Raw genomic sequence first — 20,591 nt, forward strand, 5'->3', positions numbered from 1 at the left:
TAAATTTCATTTGTTACATTTTGCATTGATTAACCGATTTAACCTTAAAAGGTATTAAAAACAAAATATTGAAGGAGTAAAAAACAAGAAGTCTGTGAGCCAATGCACATTAGTAATATCCCTGTTCTGATGTGAATGTTCACTAATCATGTTAATATACAAAAGTTGCGTAACGGGCAGATGCACGGTTACATAGGAAGTTGATTTCAGATTTATACAAAAATGAATCCCACCTTATGACTTGCTTCAACAGTGTATGTGCTAAAATTTCAATCATCTCCAATGAGTAGTTGCTGAGAAAACTGCTATGAAATTTGGTATGAATGGTACGGACAGATGCAGTGAAACATATGGAGATAACGAACAGTATTCAAGATCAAAGGTCCATAAAACATTACAAAATAATAGCAGAGCAAACACGGACATCCGAAACATCAGAGGTGGGATCAGGTGCCATGGAGGAGTGAGCTTACCCTTGCTGAGCGGTCACACCCGCCGTGTGCTCATTCTCATGTTCGGGAAATAACGGAAAAATCCGTCGTTAATTCAGTGTATAAATAATGGACTAACAATAAGTATGAAAAACGTCAGTCAGCATTTGACTCAATGATAAATTGTATTTACTGCCAAGATCATTGTAACGACCATATAACTTAAGAAATGAAGAATTTAAACGAGACTGCTGATATTATTGTTTCATCAACTTGTTTGTCAACAATTTACCTCGTTTTAGAAATTGTTCATACGTAGACCATGCTCTTGCGTATGGAATCAACTGAGATATGTAAACTCCATATGCAGGTGATGAAGGTATATTGCTGCATAGGTAAGGGAAGATGACGATAGAAAAGTAAGTCATCACGTTTATCATAGAGCTTCGTTGTCAGATTACCATTAACGTCTTTTCCAAGTGGAAAAAGTTTAAAGTTTTCAAGTAGGTGTTTAGATAAACAATAAGATGACATTGGATTTAAACAAAAATATAGCCCACCATATGGCATGCCTCAACAAAGAATGGCTTAATTTTCAATCATTTGTGATGAGTAGTTGCTGAGAACATGAACAAACAAATAAATTCCACCATATGGTAAGACTTAGGCCACGAATGGGTGGCTTGCATATTGCTATGAACTTTATGAAATGTGTAGTAGATCATTGAGTGGTTCTTGTTTGTATGAACTCTGGATGGAAAGTTAAATTCTTGGACCTGTTGCTGCTCAAAATTTTCTAGCAAGGAAGCATTTTTGTCGCGATATGAGAGCCCATAAAAAAAGACTCAAGCTCTCAGAAAGATCCTGCTTCTCAACAGTCATGAATATTGAATGATATGATGAATGAACAGACAGGCATGGGGTCTACAATAAATGTAGTTTAGAACAACTGCAGAATACTGTGTTGAGGGATTTTCTTTTTTTAAAGATTGAAGAAAGGGTCTCCTGGTTACAAATTGGGACAGAGACGTTTGTGGATTTATATTTGCATTCATTCAAGGCAATACCCCTATGGTTCTTTCGGTATGGTCATTTAAACTATTACAGATGTGGTAGTGTATATCTTGCTGATTGTCACCAATGGCCGCGTGATGAGTTTAAGCAAGGCAAGTTTGTTATCAAAAAAAGACTTGGAACATTTAGTCAAGTGGATCCAGATCATTTTCGTGCCAGTACCCACTGAGACACGGGACGTCGGTTTATTCGGTCTAATCCTGCATGGCAATGGACCAGTTGCAATGTCAACTCTGTACTTCGCGACTCTGGAGAAGATGCTTTAAGTACTGCACCATGCAAATACTAGTAATCTGCAATGTTTAGCTATGCAAAATAAAAATCTGAAACAAAGAAAAGTGTATAAAGAATACCTTATTATATAAAAGCAGAGAAAATTCGGTTTTAGGGAGAAATGGGCTTTCTTTTATCAATTTTTCGTTGATATTCAAGTAATTTCAAAAATATATAATTGATGTATATTTGGTTATTTTGGCATACTTTTTTCGCTTGAACGGCAGTAAATTTGGGGGGAAATTCGGGTATCCGCCATCTCTTATCACCTTTTTCTTTAATCTTCTTGACGCCAATTTTACTCGGCGTATTTTTTTTCAGAATCTGCATCCGCGAATAAATCGGACTAGATTAGTACTTATTTGCAATCTTCAAGATTTTTGTTAAGTTTGTATCATATGTTATTAAAGTGAGATTACACTGACGAAGAAAATGAGACACACATTCGAAACACATATAAATTTCTTAAGTAGCGGAATGTCGCCTGCTTAGCGCAGTAAGAGCGAACTTTTCTTTTGGTTCTTAGTGAGATCGTTGTTGTTATCGTTAATACTACAATTTCGAAACAAAACATGTGCATTATATTCTTCAAGAAAGCATTAAAAATCGAGTTATTGTTATGTATCGATCCATCATATCGAACCCCACCCAATTTGTATCCAAATGCATCGATGTATTATTATAAAAATCCATCAGCAGGTTATCGTGACGTATTTTTGGTTGCTTGTTGAAGATGCCTTGGTAGGGAGAGGTATAACAATCCTTTTTTAGTGCTCTGACTGTTCATTATATGCCGGAATATTATCAAATATAGTTTGTTCTGTTAAAGCATTCCCAGCAATTTTTAAACAAAAATTCCTTCTTCTTTTACTTTTCCACAGCTGAAAGAACCTCTCCAACGCTAATTGAAAAGCTTTCAGCAGTAGCAGCAGCTTTTTTTCCACCGGGGATAATAGTAGTTGATTAATTCTTGGTGCTCCAGTCTCATTATATTATTTGTATAATCTACGACTGGAAGATATAAAACCACTTTCACTTCGGAAATGAACACATCAATGGAAACAATAAGGGTAACAGTAATAATTGTAAACATAGCTTTTATATCAGCCCGAACTACTATATCTCAACATTATGAACAAATTTATGAAAATGTAAAATCAGTCATTTTTTTTTAGATGTGCGAACATATTCCCATGCCCAGCAAGTATTGTAGAAGAACATCAATTCAAAATGGCGCTTAACAAGTGTTTTGAAAGGCCAGCCCTTCTTTATCCTTTGCCCTCGTCATATTAAATGCAAATAACTGACACCCAAATCCGGGACACCCTCACAAACAAAATTTTCATTCCATATATGTTTCAAAGCGTGTAAATGGTCAAAAGAGGTAAATTCTAAAGCATGTCATAACTGAATTACGGCTTCACAGGGAATGCTTAAATATGAACACCTGTGTTTGAGAAGCTTATTATAATAGTAAGACCGACGTACTCTGGTTCTATTGTCAGTGTGGGCTTCCGAATTTCAACACCAGCCTCTTTGAGGATATTGATTTGTCCAGCATGGAAAAAGCTTTGTCATGCCATTACACTAGTCACATTTCCGTGGTGTTTAATAACTTTGACCCTGACGAAGTAGGACCACCCCAGCACGCGTCGTCACAACAAGCTTCAAACAAGAGTTTGTCAAAAGAAAGTTAAGTGTTATAATCGTCAAATTCCAAAGCATCAAAGCCAAAGGAGAGCCCCTATGGAACTACCAGTCGGAAATTGACTCCGACATTATCATTGTCACTGAAACCTGGTTACATAAGTGAAAATATTTCCTTTGAAAAGGAAGTCCTCCCAGAGAACTATCAGTTCCTTTATCGGCTAGGCGACCCACATGAAGGCGTAGCAGCCATCCCCAATTCCAACATTGCTGGGAGCCATGTTGATACAGACACTACCACAGAATTTAGATCTGCTGCGATTACCTGAAAGGTAAGCAAAGTAGCATTCTTAGAGGAGTTGTGTTTAGCTGTCAGGAACCTTGCCACGAGACATATGGATTGGAGGCGAACAGGCACATACCAAGCCCGGGCCTAAGTGATCCTGACACGGTACAAATATAAACCTGATAGAAAACGAAATATTAAAACCATACTGTGTGTGTCATGTTTCATTATTATGTAAGGAAGATCAGTCCTTGACGAAGACAGAGTTGGAGAAACCAGGGCGCATCATCATGCACCAGTCTCTTCTGCTGTTGAGGTAAATTTACTATAACACGGCGGAAATGTGTAACTTCTCAAAAGGTTGGCACAGACGATTTGCCAATATTGTTGGTGTAGCGCATCCGGATATTTACAAGTTCATCGCTTCTCTTAAATAAATCTGAACAAGCTCCGACAGATATGGTCAAAAAGGTCGGCAATATTAGATGTAGTTTGTGATTTAATGAAAAAATAGATTCAAATCTATACTAGATTCTAAACTCTAGAATTTTAAATGTAGTTCGAGATTCCGTAGAAAGGACAAAAACTTCCTTTCGGCTGTATCTGGAGGGGTTGGCACACAACTTTAATACTCAAATTGATATACTTGTTCATGTAAAAAAAAATGAAAATAAGTACATTCACATACACGATTTTCCTGATTTTGTAAATGGTGTCGGTGTATTATAGACTGTATTATGTACCATGGCATCGTCATTTTATAATTGACACATGGTGCAATCCGAATGAAAAACAGTCAAACGGTTCAGCCATTTATGGATTGATTGCCTGTTGTTTAACGTCCCTCTTGAGAATATTTCACTCATGGAGACGCAACCACTTTCCGGTGGAGGGCTACAAAATTTGTCCTTTATTCGGCACTCAGGGCTATTGCGCAGGGGGGGGGGGGGGGTCTTTTTCGTGTCAGCACCTATTGGGACACGGGACCTCGGTATATACGGTCTCATCCAAAGGACCGATCTCTACGTCCCGCAGTGGGATTCGAACCCGCGACGTAAGAATCAATTACTAACTTCACGACTCTAGAGCACACGCTCTAACCGCTGCGCCACGCGATTGACTATTTATGACAGAAAGCCAATATAGCAAAGATGGCAGAAGATCTCGACCATGACTTTGCACACTTCCTTGACAACTCAACATATAACACTCCCATAAATGAACTTGGAACCATCTTTTAGACTATCTGTCACAACACCATCAAAAAGCATGTACCAACGAAGTGGACCTCAACCAGATTTAATCAACTATAAAAAAAATAATGAGAGACAGAAAAACAGGCGCCGGCAGAAATCAACTCAGAAGGAATGTAAGAGTGCCTCTAATTACTAGTATGTATTGGATATGGTGCAGGAGGAATTATAACAGCAAGAAACTCTGCTCCTTCAATAGATGATTCAAAGACGGAGGCAGGGTTGATACCGCTCTAGTGGTCAATAACAATAGGTTTTTTTTTCTGTACGACTTCCAAGTAGCAAAGAATTTTACTACTGAAGCAAAAACTATTTGACTAGCTTTCGAATATATGAGTCGCCCGCGTGGCGCAGTGGATAGAGCGTCTGCGAAGAAGTCAATTTTTACGTCGCGGGTTCGAATCCCACTGTGGGACATGGAGACCGGTCCTTCGGATGAGACCGTATAAACCGAGGTCCCGTGTCGCAGTAGGTGCTGGCACGAAAAAGATCCTCCCTGCTCAATAGCCCTGAGTGCCGATCATAGGACAAAATTTGCAGCCATCCACCGGAAAGTGATGGCGTCTCCATATGAGTGAAAAATTCTCGAGAGGGACGTTAAACAATATACAATCAATAGAATATATAAAAAGAACTTAAAGTAAAAATTCATTTACAATATTGTATCGCTTGCGGAGCAGAGCGGCACTAAGGGATCACTTTACCGGCGTCTGTCTGTCTGTCACTCCTTGTATTTTAAGAACTGTGAGAGATATCGACTTGATATTTTGTACATTTATTGCTTGGTACAGTGGCATTTGTAAATTACCACGATTACCGACCTCGTGACCTTTGTCCTTTGACCTTCTTTATAAAAAGTTAAAAATGCCAATATACTACATATTTTTGACATTTAAGGGGTAATTCTATGCTATTTAGCATGTGCACTGTTTGTCTCAAAACATGAAAAATACCAGCGTTACAGTTCATTTCACCTTGACCTTTGACCTACTTTACAAAGAATACCCCGTACACTTTAATTTCTCTTAAAACTTTTGAGTGGCGGGGTGTTCATAAATAACATTTTTACATGTTTATGACCTCATAATTCTATTCTTTGAAAATATATGATATTCAGTTACCACACAAACTGAAATTTAAGTATTATGAAAAACATCGGGATCGGGATCCCTCAACAGATCGTGTAGAGCGACAGTTGGTGTAAAGACTGAGAAACACGTATGAACACATGCCCCCCCCCCTTTTTTCCAACATTACCTTTACTATTGAAAATGTTCATTGAAAGGATGTTTGCCCCCCCCCCCACTTGTTAACCCAGTAAAAGGATATCAAGGAAATGTAGCATTGTATGGGGAAAAATTGGAAGTGAAAGTTGGCTACTACCCCCCCCCTCCCCAAACACACACACAAACACCACGAAATTCCTTTTTTTGCTTGTTAAATTTTACAGGTAAGTAAACAAGAGGCCCATGGGCCACTTTGCTCACCTTATCACTGTGGCTAGGAAAAAGCAGATTTGGTTTGTACTTGAAAAGCTTAAATCCAAAAGTAGTCCCATGACCAATCCTGGCTTTGCTATTCTTGAGAAGATTTTTAAAGAATTTTTCTATACATTTCTATGTAAAACTTTGGTCGGCCGTTTTGGCCCCTCCCTACCCCTGGGGGTCATAATTTGAATAAACTTGAATCTACACTACCTGAGGATGCTTCCATATAAATATGATCAATTTTGGCTTTGCTATTCTTGAGGAGAAGATTTTTAAAGAATTTTCCTATATATTTCTATGTAAAACTTTGGTGGGCCATTTAGGCCCCGCCCTACCCCGGGGGTCATGATTTGAACAAACTTGAATCTACACTACCTGAGGATGATTCCATATAAATTTGATCAATTATGGCTTTGTTGTTCTTGAGGAGAAAATTTTTAAAGAAATTTCCTATATATTTCTATCTAAAACTTTGGTCGGCCATTTTGGCCCCACCCTACCCCCGGGGGTCATGATTTGAACAAACTTGAATCTACACTACCTGAGGATGCTTCCATATAAATATGATCAATTATGGCCTTGCTATTCTTGAGGAGAAGATTTTTAAAGAAATTTTCTATATATTTTTATGTGAAACTTTGGTCGGCCATTTTGGCCCCACCCTACCCCTGGGGGTCATGATTTTAACAAACTTGAATTTACACTACCTGAGGATGCTTCCATATAAATATGATCAATTATGGCTTTGTTGTTCTTGAGAAGAAGATTTTTAAAGAATTTTCCTATATATTTCTATGTAAAATTTAGGTCGGCCATTTTGGCCCCGCCCTATCCCCGGGGGTCATGATTTGAACAAACTTGAATCTACACTACCTGAGGATGTTTCCCCATAAGTTTCATCTTTCCTGGCACTGTGGTTCTTGAGAAGAAGATTTTGAAAAGATGCTACCAAATTTTCATTAATTCCCAATTATCTCCCCTTGAATGAGGGCGTGGCTCTTCATTTGAACAAACTTGAATCCCCTTCACCCAAGGATACTTTGTGGCAAGTTTGGTTGAAATTGGCCCAGCGGTTCTTGAAAAGAAGTCGAAAATGTGAAAAGTTTACAGACAGACAGACGGACGCCGGACAAAATGTGATCAGAAAAGCTCACTTGAGCCTTCGGCTCAGGTTAGCTTAAAAAGAAATTTTCTCTGGCTGCCCCCCCCCCCGCCCACTTTCAAAAACGATGCTACATGCCTGACTGGGTCCATTTGCCCTATCTCACTGTTCGCACGAGTCTGTTTGCCATAATCCTCATTCGCCCCGCACCCCTTTCACCCTATACCCCGTTTGCCATGATATTGTAAATCTGTTAATATTTCTGTTCAATTATAATTTTTTTCTTATCATGCAGTATATGAATGTGTACTATTATTAATCCATACTGTTTGTGGGAAAGTATTGAATTATAATTTAGAAAAAAAAAGTGAAATTCAATACAATTAAGAATAACTAATGAACTGACATATATTCAATATAAAATATGGCCAATGCACCATGGGCGAACAAGTTTAGAGCAAACGAACTCCGGGCAAACACAAATTAGGGCGAACAGCATCAAGGGTAAACACGCTTGAAGGTAAATAAACATAAATACGTACTAGCTATAGATGATTAACCTAGTATTTCAATAGAAGTTTGGCAATTTCTTTTGAAAAGGAAAACGTTATTATCAAGAGGAAATAGTCATGAAGAATACTGAATTTGAATGCTTTTCTTACAGATCCAGCTGACACAAAGAATAACATACTCCGAATGATTTTTGAAGATGATTAAGATGGTGAAGGGGAAACTCCCCCAAACAAATGTACCAGTCCGATAGACAACAATTATAATAATTTGGAGCTAGGATCCAACGGTACATATGTCATACATAAACTTCAACTAGTTGATGGTGAAAAGATTTTAAACTGCTATAATTCAAGAAATATAGACATTTTTCTCAGCCCTTTAACTCAGTCTAATGTGATTCATCTGAATATGGATTCCCATCTTCATGTGATGCGTCCACAAAATGCTTAAATACATCATCTGAATGTTTCCCATCTGAATAATTTTAACGTTTGGGGTATCAAACATAATACAAGTAGCCTTAAAGAATTAGTCCTGAAATAAGGTATCTAAGCAGAAAATTACAAACAAATGGAAAAACGTGAAAAAGAAGTACAGGGAGACGATGGATGCCAACAAAAAAAGGGGAAACCAAAGCAAGTTGTGTCGAAAAGAGGTAAAAGTTGCCTTTTGTTTGTAATGTGTAGCAGGACCATCGCTGCATATATCGACGCCATAGAAGCAAATGGTCGTAATTGGTAGATACGACCCAAAATACGTTTTAAGCGTTATCCATAATTTAATGGGTAAATCTATCACATATCAAAAGGTCGTAACTGTAGCTCCGTTAGTTTAAAAGGTATGCTGAGTACAATTTTGTCGTATGTGAAAAGAAATTAGTTATCGTAATATGTATAAAGTCCTAACTACAATTCATATAGAAGCAAAAGGTTTTAAGTGGCACATACGACAATGTAAATGACAGAAACTACCAAACTTTTAAGAACTCTTGGTCTTAACTACCACTTAAGACCTTTGAAAACTTTTAAAAAATTTTAAAACCATTTTAATAGTACATGATTACAGCAAATTTTAAGCATTATTGTGATGATATAATTTGTATTTCAATAAAATAAACATCCAATAAACCAGTGATCTATCTAAATTATGCTCAATAGTCATTCTACCCCCAGAATCTAAAAGAGAAAGGACGCCAATGGTCGCAGCAACATCAATGAGAAAAAAATAATTAAAATTTAAAATCTTACTTCACATATCAATATAGACAAGAAATTACGTCTTCTTACAAATATATAATGCATTTTGTTTCAAACAGGTTTTATTTGAATAATGAATTTTATTGCAAACGCTTTATTATATGAAAGGTAGTAAGTGGAACAAAATTTGAGTTATTGTTTTAAAAAAAGACAACTCAGGCTCGTAGCAACGGGGGGGGGGGGGGGGGCACTTTTTTCTCCAACATTACTTATACTGTAGTAAATGTTCATTGAAAGGCTAATTGCCCCCCCCCCCCCCCACACACACACACGCACACACAACTTGTTTTGGTATAAGGAAAATGTAGTATTTCAATTCAGAAAAATTGGTACTAAAAGAAGTTGGCATAGAAAAAAGTTGGCTTCACCCCCCCCCCAAACAAAATGGATTTTCTACTTTGGACTTTGAACAACTTTCCCCCTTTTTTGCTTATCATTTTTTTCTGTTAAGTAAAGAAAAAAATTCTCTTTACCATTTAGCATATTAAAATTAAATTTCAAAATTTCTTTTGATTCGGGAAAAAAAGTTTTATGTAATAAAGGTTAGTTTTTTTAATGCACATTATATTATAATCCTTTCAAAGAAAAGGGATATTTAATACATAATTATATTATCAATCTAACTTCCATAGTAATACAGTTTCTGTGTACCATGTTCAGTAAACATGAAAGGGTCAAAAGTTAATTAGAAGGTCACCACGAGTCCAAATAAAGGTTTACAGAGTATACACAGGGACCAGTTAGTAAGTGTCAATCAAGTTCCAGCATCCAATGATGAACCTTACGCACTTGATTGACAGGGTTACCCAGACCAGGTATTTTTGAAGGCGGTGCTAAAAATCTCTGCCTTTAAGAGAATTATAGGTTCAGCAGAAGATATTTTTTAACGACTATACCTTTGCCTGTACAACTCTTAGAGAGCTATAGTATTACAACCCTTTATATCCATTGAAGTAAAATCAATGAGGTCCAGTCATGTAGAACATGGTAGAATGGGACTTAATGCACTTTGTGATATGATATAATATTGAAAGAAAACAGTTTAAGAACATTTAGAAACTGACCACATTGCGTAAAAAGTTTGATATGACAGTGATGAGGATCACATATTTTAAATAAACACACATTAAAAAGAAGAAAAAAAAACATACTCGGGTAATTAAAAAGTCCCTCCCCCCCCCCTCCCCCCCAAAAAAAACCAAGGTCAAAGAAAAAACAAAAGATAACGGTGTATCAACGTTTGAGAATACACAAGACAACAACGTATCAGATAGAACACAAGAGAACACAGAGGCAGTAGAGAGAACACAAAGACAGTAGAGAGAGAGGCAGTACAGAGAACATAAAATATATAGAGGCAGTAGAGAGAAACAGAGGCAATAGAGAGAACACAGTGGCAGTAGAGGAACACACGAGACCACAGTGGAAAGAACACAGTGCAGTAGAGAGATCATAGGGCAGTAGAGAGAACACAAGAAAACACAGTGCCAGTAGAGGAACACAAGAGATCACAGGGCAGTAGAGAGAAACAGAGGCAGTAGAGAGAACACAAGAGAACACAGTGGCAGTAAAGAGAACAAAGAGGCAGTAAAGAGAACACATAGGTAGTGGAGAGAACACATAGGTAGTAGAGAAAACACAGAGGCAGTAGAGAGAACACATAGGTAGTAGAGAAAACACAGAGGCAGTAGAGAGAACACATAGGTAGTAGAGAGAACACAGAGGCAGTAGAGAGAACACAGAGAGAACACAATGGCAGTAGAGAGAACACAGATGTAGTAGAGAGAACACAGAGGCAGTAGAGAGAACACATAGGTAGTAGAGAGAACACAGAGGCAGTAAAGAGAACACATAGGTAGTAGAGAGAACACAGATGTAGTAGAGAGAACACAGAGGCAGTAGTGAGAACACAGAGGCAGTAGCGAGAAAGAGAGAACACAAGATAACACAGAGGCAGTAGAGAGAACCAAGGGCAGTAGAGAGAACACAGAGGCAGTAGTGAGAACACAGAGGCAGTAGCGAGAAAGAGAGAACACAAGAGAACACAGTGGCAGTAAGAGAGAACATAGAGACAGTAGCAGAGAAAGAGAGAACACAAGAGAACACAGTGGCAGTAGAGAGAACACAGTGGCATTAGTAAGAACACAAGATAACACAAAGGTAGTAGAGAGAACACAGAGGCAGTAAAGAGAACGCAAGATAACACAGAGGCAGTAGAGAGAACACAGTGGCATTAGTAAGAACACAAGATAACACAAAAGTAGTAGAGAGAACACAGAGGCAGTAAAGAGAACGCAAGATAACACAGAGGCAGTAGAGAGAGAACACAAGAGGACACAGTGGCAGTAGGGAGGACACAAGAAGACACAGTGACAGTAGAGAGAACACAAGAGAACACAGTGGCAGTAGAGAGAAACAGAGGCAGTAGAGAGAGAGAGAGAACACAGTGGCAGTAGAGAGAAACAGAAGCAGTAGAGAGAACACAAGAGAACACAGAGGCAGTATAGAGGACATAGAAGAACACAGTGGCAGTAGAGAGAAACAGAGGCAGTAGAGAGAACACAAGAGAACACAGTGGCAGTAGAGAGAACACAGTGGCATTAGTAAGAACACAAGATAACACAAAAGTAGTAGAGAGAACACAGAGGCAGTAAAGAGAACGCAAGAACACAGAGGCAGTAGAGAGAGAACACAAGAGGACACAGTGGCAGTAGGGAGGACACAAGAAGACACAGTGACAGAGAGAGACACAAGAGAACACAGTGGCAGTAGAGAGAAACAGAGGCAGTAGAGAGAACACAAGAGAACACAGTGGCAGTAGAGAGAAACAGAGGCAGAAGAGAGAACACAAGAGAACACAGTGGCAGTAGAGAGAACACAAGAGAACACAGTGGCAGTAGAGAGAAACAGAGGCAGTAGAGAGAACACAAGAGAACACAGTGGCAGTAGAGAGAACACAAGAGAACACAGTGGCAGTAGAGAGAAACAGAGGAGTAGAGAGAACACAAGAGAACACAGTGCAGTAGAGAGAAACTGAGGCAGTAGAGAGGACACAAGAGAACACAGTGGCAGTAGAGAGAACACAAGAGAACACAGTGGCAGTAGAGAGAACAAGAGAACACAGTGGCAGTAGAGAGAACAAAGAGACAATTTGTTTACTTTTTGTTTTGTTTTGCAAAATAGTATTTCAAATACACTCCAAATTGTGAATCGTACAGAAATCTATTTTTATTCTATTTGACACAATGTTATTGCTTAAATATAAACCTACTTGATTAGCAAATTTCGTGCTCATTATCTGTTTAAATGTTGATGCTTCGATTTGTAGACTAACCATGCCAACGGTCAGCTTCGCAAGTTATGTAACAATATTTAAAAGCTAAAACTACATATTTGTAATGTTTCTAATGAAGTGATTATGTACAATGACTCAAATTGTTTTTGACATTATTATTTCTTTTTATTTTCATTGTTTTAAACTATTTACTGAGTAGTTTATAAAATAGGTTCCTGTACTAAGAAGGTTGTTTCGATAAATTAATTTTAAAGAACTTTTTTTTTGATTTAGTAGCAAATACATGAAAACACATATCAATCTTTATCATTCTGTTTAGTTGAGTAACATGATAAACATCATAATAAAAACACGTAACTATATAAACATAATTCACTTAAATCAAATTAATGGTAGTGTTCTTATTACTAATATGCAGAAAGGTAGTATGTGGAAGTTGCCATCTTAATTCCTGTAAAAATAATTGTATATTTCAAAGGCAAAAGGTCATATGTGTAAAAAATTAATAAAAGTAATGGTTTAAAACACATTTTTAAACTTTTTCAGCACTTTTTAGAGATATTTAGCTATTCTGCACAATACTGAAAAGTTTTAAAGAACACTTTTATTTTTTCCACGAATGAAACAGTTTTTTCATTTTTCTTTCTTATTTGAAATCAAATGATGCACAGACCTACGACCTTTTGCTTCTATGGCGTCGTTATATCAATTTACTTGCTGCTTACAAATGTGCCTTTAATTTTCAATGTTTACATGTTAAGGACAAAAAATTTGTAATATGAATGTGTAATTACTCAACCGTGACCGTTTTTGTTAAAAAGCATGACGTTCAGTTTCATATGTTTTTAGGGTGTATTTTATATTCTTTCACTTCCATGTATTCTTTATCGTTAATTGATAACAAAAAACAGAAAAAAGCTTTAATAAAATGCGGTGTATGTCCACACAACAATGTGCAAGTGAAGTTGAAATGACCCGAGCTGGTCGTAGTTAAAGCTGACATGAATTCTTAAAAACGTAACATTTTCATCTATGTACGACTTGTTTCATACCAACTATAGCCGTATTCCGCCATATTTCTTTCAGATACATTGTCTCATTGTAACGATATATACCCCAATGCGGTCGTTACACTTGAATGATTTTTTGGCTTGGGTATCGACTTGTGCACATCTCCGATGGTAAAGAACATGAGAACACATTAGGTGATCAAGACATTTCAAAACCACAACAAACAACACAATAATCAAATTTTGAATAATTATTGATTTGAATCAAAAGGAAAAAAAAGTGCAAGTTTGGAAGAGAAATTTAGATGCATGAGTACGTATTTTACAGTGCGCAAATTTATGCAGAATAAACTTGAAATAAAAGCAGTAAAATCTGCAAACATATTTTGAAATTATATCATTTGAATGGAACAAAACAACCTACGTCTTTGATTTGCAGGTCCCTAAAGATTGATACATATAGAAAACGCCTCGAACGCTGTAAACTTACCCATACCTGGAAATAAGGTTACTGCATCGGTTCGAAAATGTGCACAAGTCAAGTGATATACACCCTGAATTCCATTTATTGAAATATGCATCACAAAAAAGAAATAAACTCCACAAAAGCTCAATGGTAAACACACCGTCATTACTCCGTACAGTCGATACACTTAGTCCGTGCTGATCACATTTTGGTCAGGGAAAATATTTAAAGTGGAAAGAGAAGTTATTTGGTATTTGTGCGGCTGAAAAAGGGGGGGGGGGGGGGTCAAAAGTATCATAACTGCTGTTCATAAGCTATAATTGTGAATTGTCTATCTACATGTAGTTCTAATATACATTCTATACAAAGTCATGTATATAGTCTGCACTTGGTTTGCATCGCAAAATTTATTTGTCAATTATAACTGATTGTTTTAGTACTAATCTCCAATCTAAACCATGTAATTTTTATGTGTACATCTATACGTTCTTTACACACACACACACACACACGGAGAAAGGCCATCCCCTGTTCAGATTCACATTTAGGCATTTGATTTTTTTTTAGGCGCGGGGGGGGATGCAAAAATAATTGACATGACCGTTATTAAAATATTCTTGGAAGACAGACATTTCTGCCGAATTCAATTTTGAGATTTTTTTTAAATGGGTCACTCCGACTACAAAGTATGTGCATTTTGAGGAATGTAACTGTATTATGTTGTTACAGAGAGTCTTTCAAGATTTCAGTATTCCTGCTTGATAGTCTAGCCATTTTTTTGTATCAACATAATTTCTTTAGAAGTATTTGAGAGATAATTTTAAGAGCTAGGGTAGGGATACTTGACACTGGTTAAATACGGATAATTTTTATTACCTCTTTTGTATATTGAATTCTCTCTCTCCTCTCTCTCTCTCCTTCCCTCTCCTATCCGTTAGGGCAATAATAGGTTTAAGATCCTACGCACTTTGTGCTGTACCATTTATTAAGCCTTAGAACTGATCGAGAATTTTTCTCAGGCGGGATGTCAAAACTTCATAAATTGAAAGATAATTTTAATTTGGACAAGAAATTAAACCCCACGCCCAAATTGAAATAGAAACTAGAGGTATTGTGAGCAATGAGCTCACTAAATAATACCCCACCTCCCATATGATTATAATGGCAAAGTCCATATTTTGCTGTTTGCTAAACCCAAAATATGTGTCAAATCAAAAAGCAGGCACGTAGCACCGCACTTTAAAGTGTTGGCCAGGCAGAGAATTATTTTTCATTACCTGAAAAGTTGACAAGCAAAAACAAAACCACACCTTCAATTAACATTTCCTATAGTGTGAGTTAGGTAAACTTTTGTCCCCCCCCCCCCCCCCCCGTTGCTACACCCCTCAAAAGTAAAATAAGATTTGCACAATGGTAATATGTAATAAACCTAAGATTCTGTGAAAGTTTCAAACAAGTGGTACAAGATGACGATTGGTACCCCAACGCGTATGATTCAAACGGCGGACATAACGGTTACTATATACCCTCCCACGTTTCAAGCGGGGGATACAATACACGTGAAATATACATCACAGGATTGGGAACTTTCTCAAATACCTTCTCAAACGTACGTGTCGAACCTGGACCTGGACAACAGACAAAAAAAAAAAGAGAATTTGTAAAAAGCTAATTGTAGGTAGAATGTGGAATTCTCATGGGGAGTTTGCTCTCTCTTCCTATATGCTTTTTCTAATAATCATTAATTATTTATGTCTAGAAATTTAATTCACATTAAATTTTATTTTCATTATCATTGCACCACAGAATCAAACTCATTTATTATACCCCTTGCAATAAGTTGCGTGAGGTATAATGTTTTTGACCCGTCAGTCAGTCTTTATTTTCATTTCTTTTTTGGTTAGCGCAACTTCTCATAAACCACTGCACTGAGTTTTGTCGAACTTTGCAGATATTTATAGGATACAATGTGTGTGTAGATTTGCACATCACCAGAAAATTCCGAATTCTTTGTTTTTTCGGGAATTTCCGCACTTTTACATTTAGATTTTGGCCATATCTTGAATATAGAGATGAGCAATTTGTCAGCACAATTCCTCTTAAACTGCTGCACACAATTTCGTCAAACTTTGCAGATATTTATAGGACACAATGTGTACAGATGAGCATATTACATGGAATTTACGATTCCTTTATTTTTTCTGGGAATTTCAGCACTTCGTCTTTTGGGGGAGAGTGGGGTATGTGAACTTGCTCACTTTTTTCTTTCATTGTGCATAAAATTATAAATAACTTCAATCAAATTTTACTTTGCAGATATTTATAGGAGACAATGTGTGTGTAGATTTGCACATGATAATTAAACTGTTTCAGAATTTCCGCACTTTTACATATAGATTTTTTATTTTTATGAGAGTGTTAATATGCATGTTTTATTACCCCCCCCCCCCTCCTATCACAGAAAAATATCTTCAAAAGGTGCGATTGATTCGTAATCATGCATGCTTTATTATAAATTTAATGAAGTTAAACCATGTATAATCATAATTTTTATTTACTACATTTACAAACAAGAGTAATGTTTATTTTTGAAAAAAAATTCAATCAACCCCAATAAGCTTTCAACCTTTGATATTTTCCCTGACCAAATAAAATGATCGGCATGGGCCACGTGTGTCCAAGCATCTTTTACTATTGTGTTAGCAATGGATTACATGACTTCTGAGATGCATTTTTCAATAAAAGTAAAATAGGATAATTCTTTCGACATGTGCACATCCCTGTAACGATAGCAGCATTCAGGTAAATGTTTTATCACTGCGTTTGACGCGTTTTCTCGACCTGCATGGATTTTTTGCTGTACATAAATGTATTCCGTGTTAGTGTAGTTTTTATATTGCAGCAAATGCATTTAAAAATAATTTAATTCTTTATAGTTCTATTTTTTGTTGAATTTTTACTTTTCAAACATGTATTGGTCAGTTTATGGACTTTTAAAAACTATGCTATCGGAGATGTGTACATGTCGACAGCCAGATTAGAAAATCACTCAAGTGAAACAATTCGTCAAGGCTATATATAGCAGGTACAGGTGGCCAAAAATCTTCGATTAAATATGGCGGAATTGAAGAAATATGTCGGACAAGGGCGTACAGGAATGTAGTAAGTCGTACAAAGATGAAACTGATGCATTTTTAAGAGTTCATGTCAGCTTTAACGAGAGTTTTGTTTCCTTTCGCTGTATGTCTTAATTTTACTTCAAACCTTTATAATTACCACTCGAAAGACCTACGCAGCATGCCTAAATTCCTAACAATCATTAAGAAATCACTAGATTTTTAACAACCACCAAAAAAACCTCCTAGAGTTTATCCGTAAAAATCAATGAAACCGGAAGTGCCCTCCCCTCAATGTCAAACTGGAGGAGTGGGGAATATATGTAATGAGACATTATGTAACTATTGTCAGCAAGGCACAGGTACTTTCGGTAAGCCCCCTTGTCATTCTAATCTCAACCCGAACTTACATGATAGACCAGAGTGTGAGACAGCTTTTCCAGCAGCAGAATCTAGCGGAACTAGAGGACGACCTAGTCAATACATGGAAAATCATTCAATAAAAGATTTTTTTCTTAAATAGTGTGAACTCTTTGAGGAGCATTTGTCTTGCTGTGAATTCTTTTGAATGGAGGATAATGCAGTATTAAACGTTGTGAAGTTTAAATTCTAGTGTATTAACTTTTCTGCACTTTGTGTTAAAACACTTCAATAAATTAAATAAAGTGAAAAAAATTGTTTTGCTACTTGTTTATCCTGTATACTTATTAAATTATACTGTTAAAATATTTCAATATAAAAGCGGAGTAAAGCGAAAACTTGCCTGGGACTAGAAATTTTGATTAGTATATATCTTAATCATTTGGTCAATGAATCCTTCTGTAAGGTCTCCTAATATGCCCACTATTTCTTCCTTATCAGTTATTACAACAGGTTTCTTTTCTCCTCTCACCAGGTTTTCCCTCTACTTTTGTAATCCGCTATTTCCAGGTTACCTTTATACCATCTCTCACTGCATTTTGGACATTGCTACATCTGCATTAATGTTCTCAGTATCACATGAAACTCTTCTACCAATAATATGCAAATTGCATGTACTTAATATGATTCTTTTCAGCAAGGTGCTGCCATAAGCTGTGTTTTAATGTATTTTACGTGTCTCTGTCTGAATTCTTAGGGCAATGACCCAGAAGGGTCTTTGTCTACAGAATGAACTGAAGCTAATTTTTTCTTTTGTTTCGGCGACATATCTGCTACATTATTCCTGACTTGCAATGCCAATAAACCGCTTTTTCTGTTTCTTCATCTTGCGGACAGTAATTGTCTGCTTTATCCCAGGTGGTGTCATTCGGCTGTTGTCATCTCTTTCAAAGAAACTGTGTACATGCATCTCTTTATCAAGTCTTTTTCTTTTGGTCAAAAGATTCTGTCGGTATTTTGTTGCAGCATTTTGCATTCCAATGCATTTTTTCCCATAATTCCATATTTTCTCAGGACAGACGCAGTTGCCATTTCAGATAAAGATTGCTTAGAGAGCTCGGTTCACTTTATGCATGAAATGGCCCTGTAAATATACAAATTGATTGATAACTCTTGATTTTCAAATTGAAGCATTAAGATAATAGGCCCATGGGCCTTGAATCGCTCTTCTCGTAAATGGTACAATCTATCTTAAGACCCAAGACTCATCAACTCAACAAAGTTTGATGGTTCTTAGCCAGCTGTTAGTACTGAAGATATTTAAATGTAACTATAAAATACTGTAAGTAAGTCATGGTGACCTACTTTTTGATTGAAATTTTCTGAGGACACAAGCTGCATTAATTGACAAAGATTGATGATTATAAGCCAGTAAGTACTTCGAGATATTCAAAAGTGGGTCACAGTGAGCTACTTATTGGTCAACATTCCTCTAAACCCAAGGTGCATAAACTGTCAAAGTTTGACAATTCTAAGCCAATACGTACTCAACATACTTAAATATAGCCATAAAATGTCACAGGTACATTCGTAGGTCATAAATTTTAGTATACGATTTTCTAAAACCCAAGATAGATTAACTGACAAAGTTTGATGATTCTAAGCCAATAAGTATCTGATATATTCAAAAGTAGGTCACCATGACCTACTTTTTGGTTATATTCTCCGAAAACCAGATGCCTCAACTTGACAAAGTTTAACAATTCTAGGTCAATCAGTACTTGAGATACGAAAATATAGCCATATAGGCACAAGTAGGTCAAAGGTGATGTAATTTTTGGTTTGTGTTCCCCGAAAACCAATGATGCATCAACTGGCAGAATTTCATGATTCTAAGCCAATAAGTACCTGAGATACTTCAAATACTTCATAATATGTCAAAAGTAGGTCATCTTGACCTACTTTTTGTCTACATTCTTGGAAAACCAAAAAATGCATCAACTGACAAAGTTTGATTTTTCAGCCAATAAGTACTGTATATTTAAATATAGCCATAAAATGTAAAAAGGAGATCACGATGACCTACTTTTTAGTAGGAGCAAGAGGTTTTTCGAAAATCCAAGATACATGTACATCAACTGACAAAGTTTGATGATTGTAAAGCCTACAAGTACCTGAGATACTCTCAAATATAGCCATAAATATTCAGAAAGTAGGTCATTGTGACCTACATTTTGGTAGCGTTTTTCGAAGTCCCAAGATGCAATTACTGACAAAGTTTGATGATCGTAGGTCTGAAGGTAATCAAAATATGCCTTTTAAACAATTTGAAAACAAATGCCCGCCGCAAAATTCAAAGTAGGTCACAGTGGCCTACCTTTTCATAAATATGTTTTAAGGTCCCAAATACATCAACTTACAAGATTTTGATGATTCTACACTTCTAAGTGTCTGAAACAACGGGATTAATTGTTTTAGAAAGGATTAGTCATAATTTCAAAAAGCAGGTCACGGTGACCAACTTCTTAAGTTGACATTGTTTAAGGACCCAAGATGCATCAACTGACAAAGTTTGATGATTATAGGCCTTACAGTGTCCAAAATATGCCTTCAAATCAATTTGAAAACAAATGCCCGCAAAATTTAAAAAGTAGGTCACCGTGACCCACTTTTGAGTTAACATCAATGTGAAGTTTGAAGATGCATCAACGTACAAGATTTGATGATCCTAGTCCTTATACTCACTGCAGGGATCCCTTTGGGCTGCGCCTTTGCGCCATTGGAGCTCAATATGTGTAAATGGCGCACTAAAAAATTATAAAGGGGTCAGTCTGGCGGAATGTTTTACAGATATGGCGCTATAAGACGGAAAAAATTGTGGGTCGAAACTCTTATATTGGTGCATTTTTAGGACCGTTTTCAAGCTGACCGATTGTATTCATGACGTATCTGAGCACACTGTTACTCGTTCAATCAGACTCTTTGTAGCCGCGTATGTTCTTTACACCAGCAAAGCGTCTGA

The 20,591-nt window shown here is 36.7% G+C and overlaps 1 protein-coding gene across 1 annotated transcript; it reads right to left on the reverse strand.

The window, feature by feature from the left end:
* Positions 1-10,830: 10,830 nt before the first annotated feature.
* On the reverse strand, positions 10,831-11,556 carry LOC134265412 (uncharacterized). The gene has a single exon (XM_062747620.1). It carries the CDS (start codon positions 11,554-11,556, stop codon positions 10,831-10,833), a length of 726 nt encoding a protein of 241 aa, XP_062603604.1.
* Between the last annotated feature and the right edge of the window lie 9,035 nt (positions 11,557-20,591).

Source organism: Saccostrea cucullata, unplaced genomic scaffold (assembly GCF_032062105.1).
Source record: "Saccostrea cucullata isolate Sc308-1 unplaced genomic scaffold, CSIRO_AGI_Scuc_v1 ctg10797, whole genome shotgun sequence".
Lineage (NCBI taxonomy): Eukaryota > Metazoa > Mollusca > Bivalvia > Ostreida > Ostreidae > Saccostrea > Saccostrea cuccullata.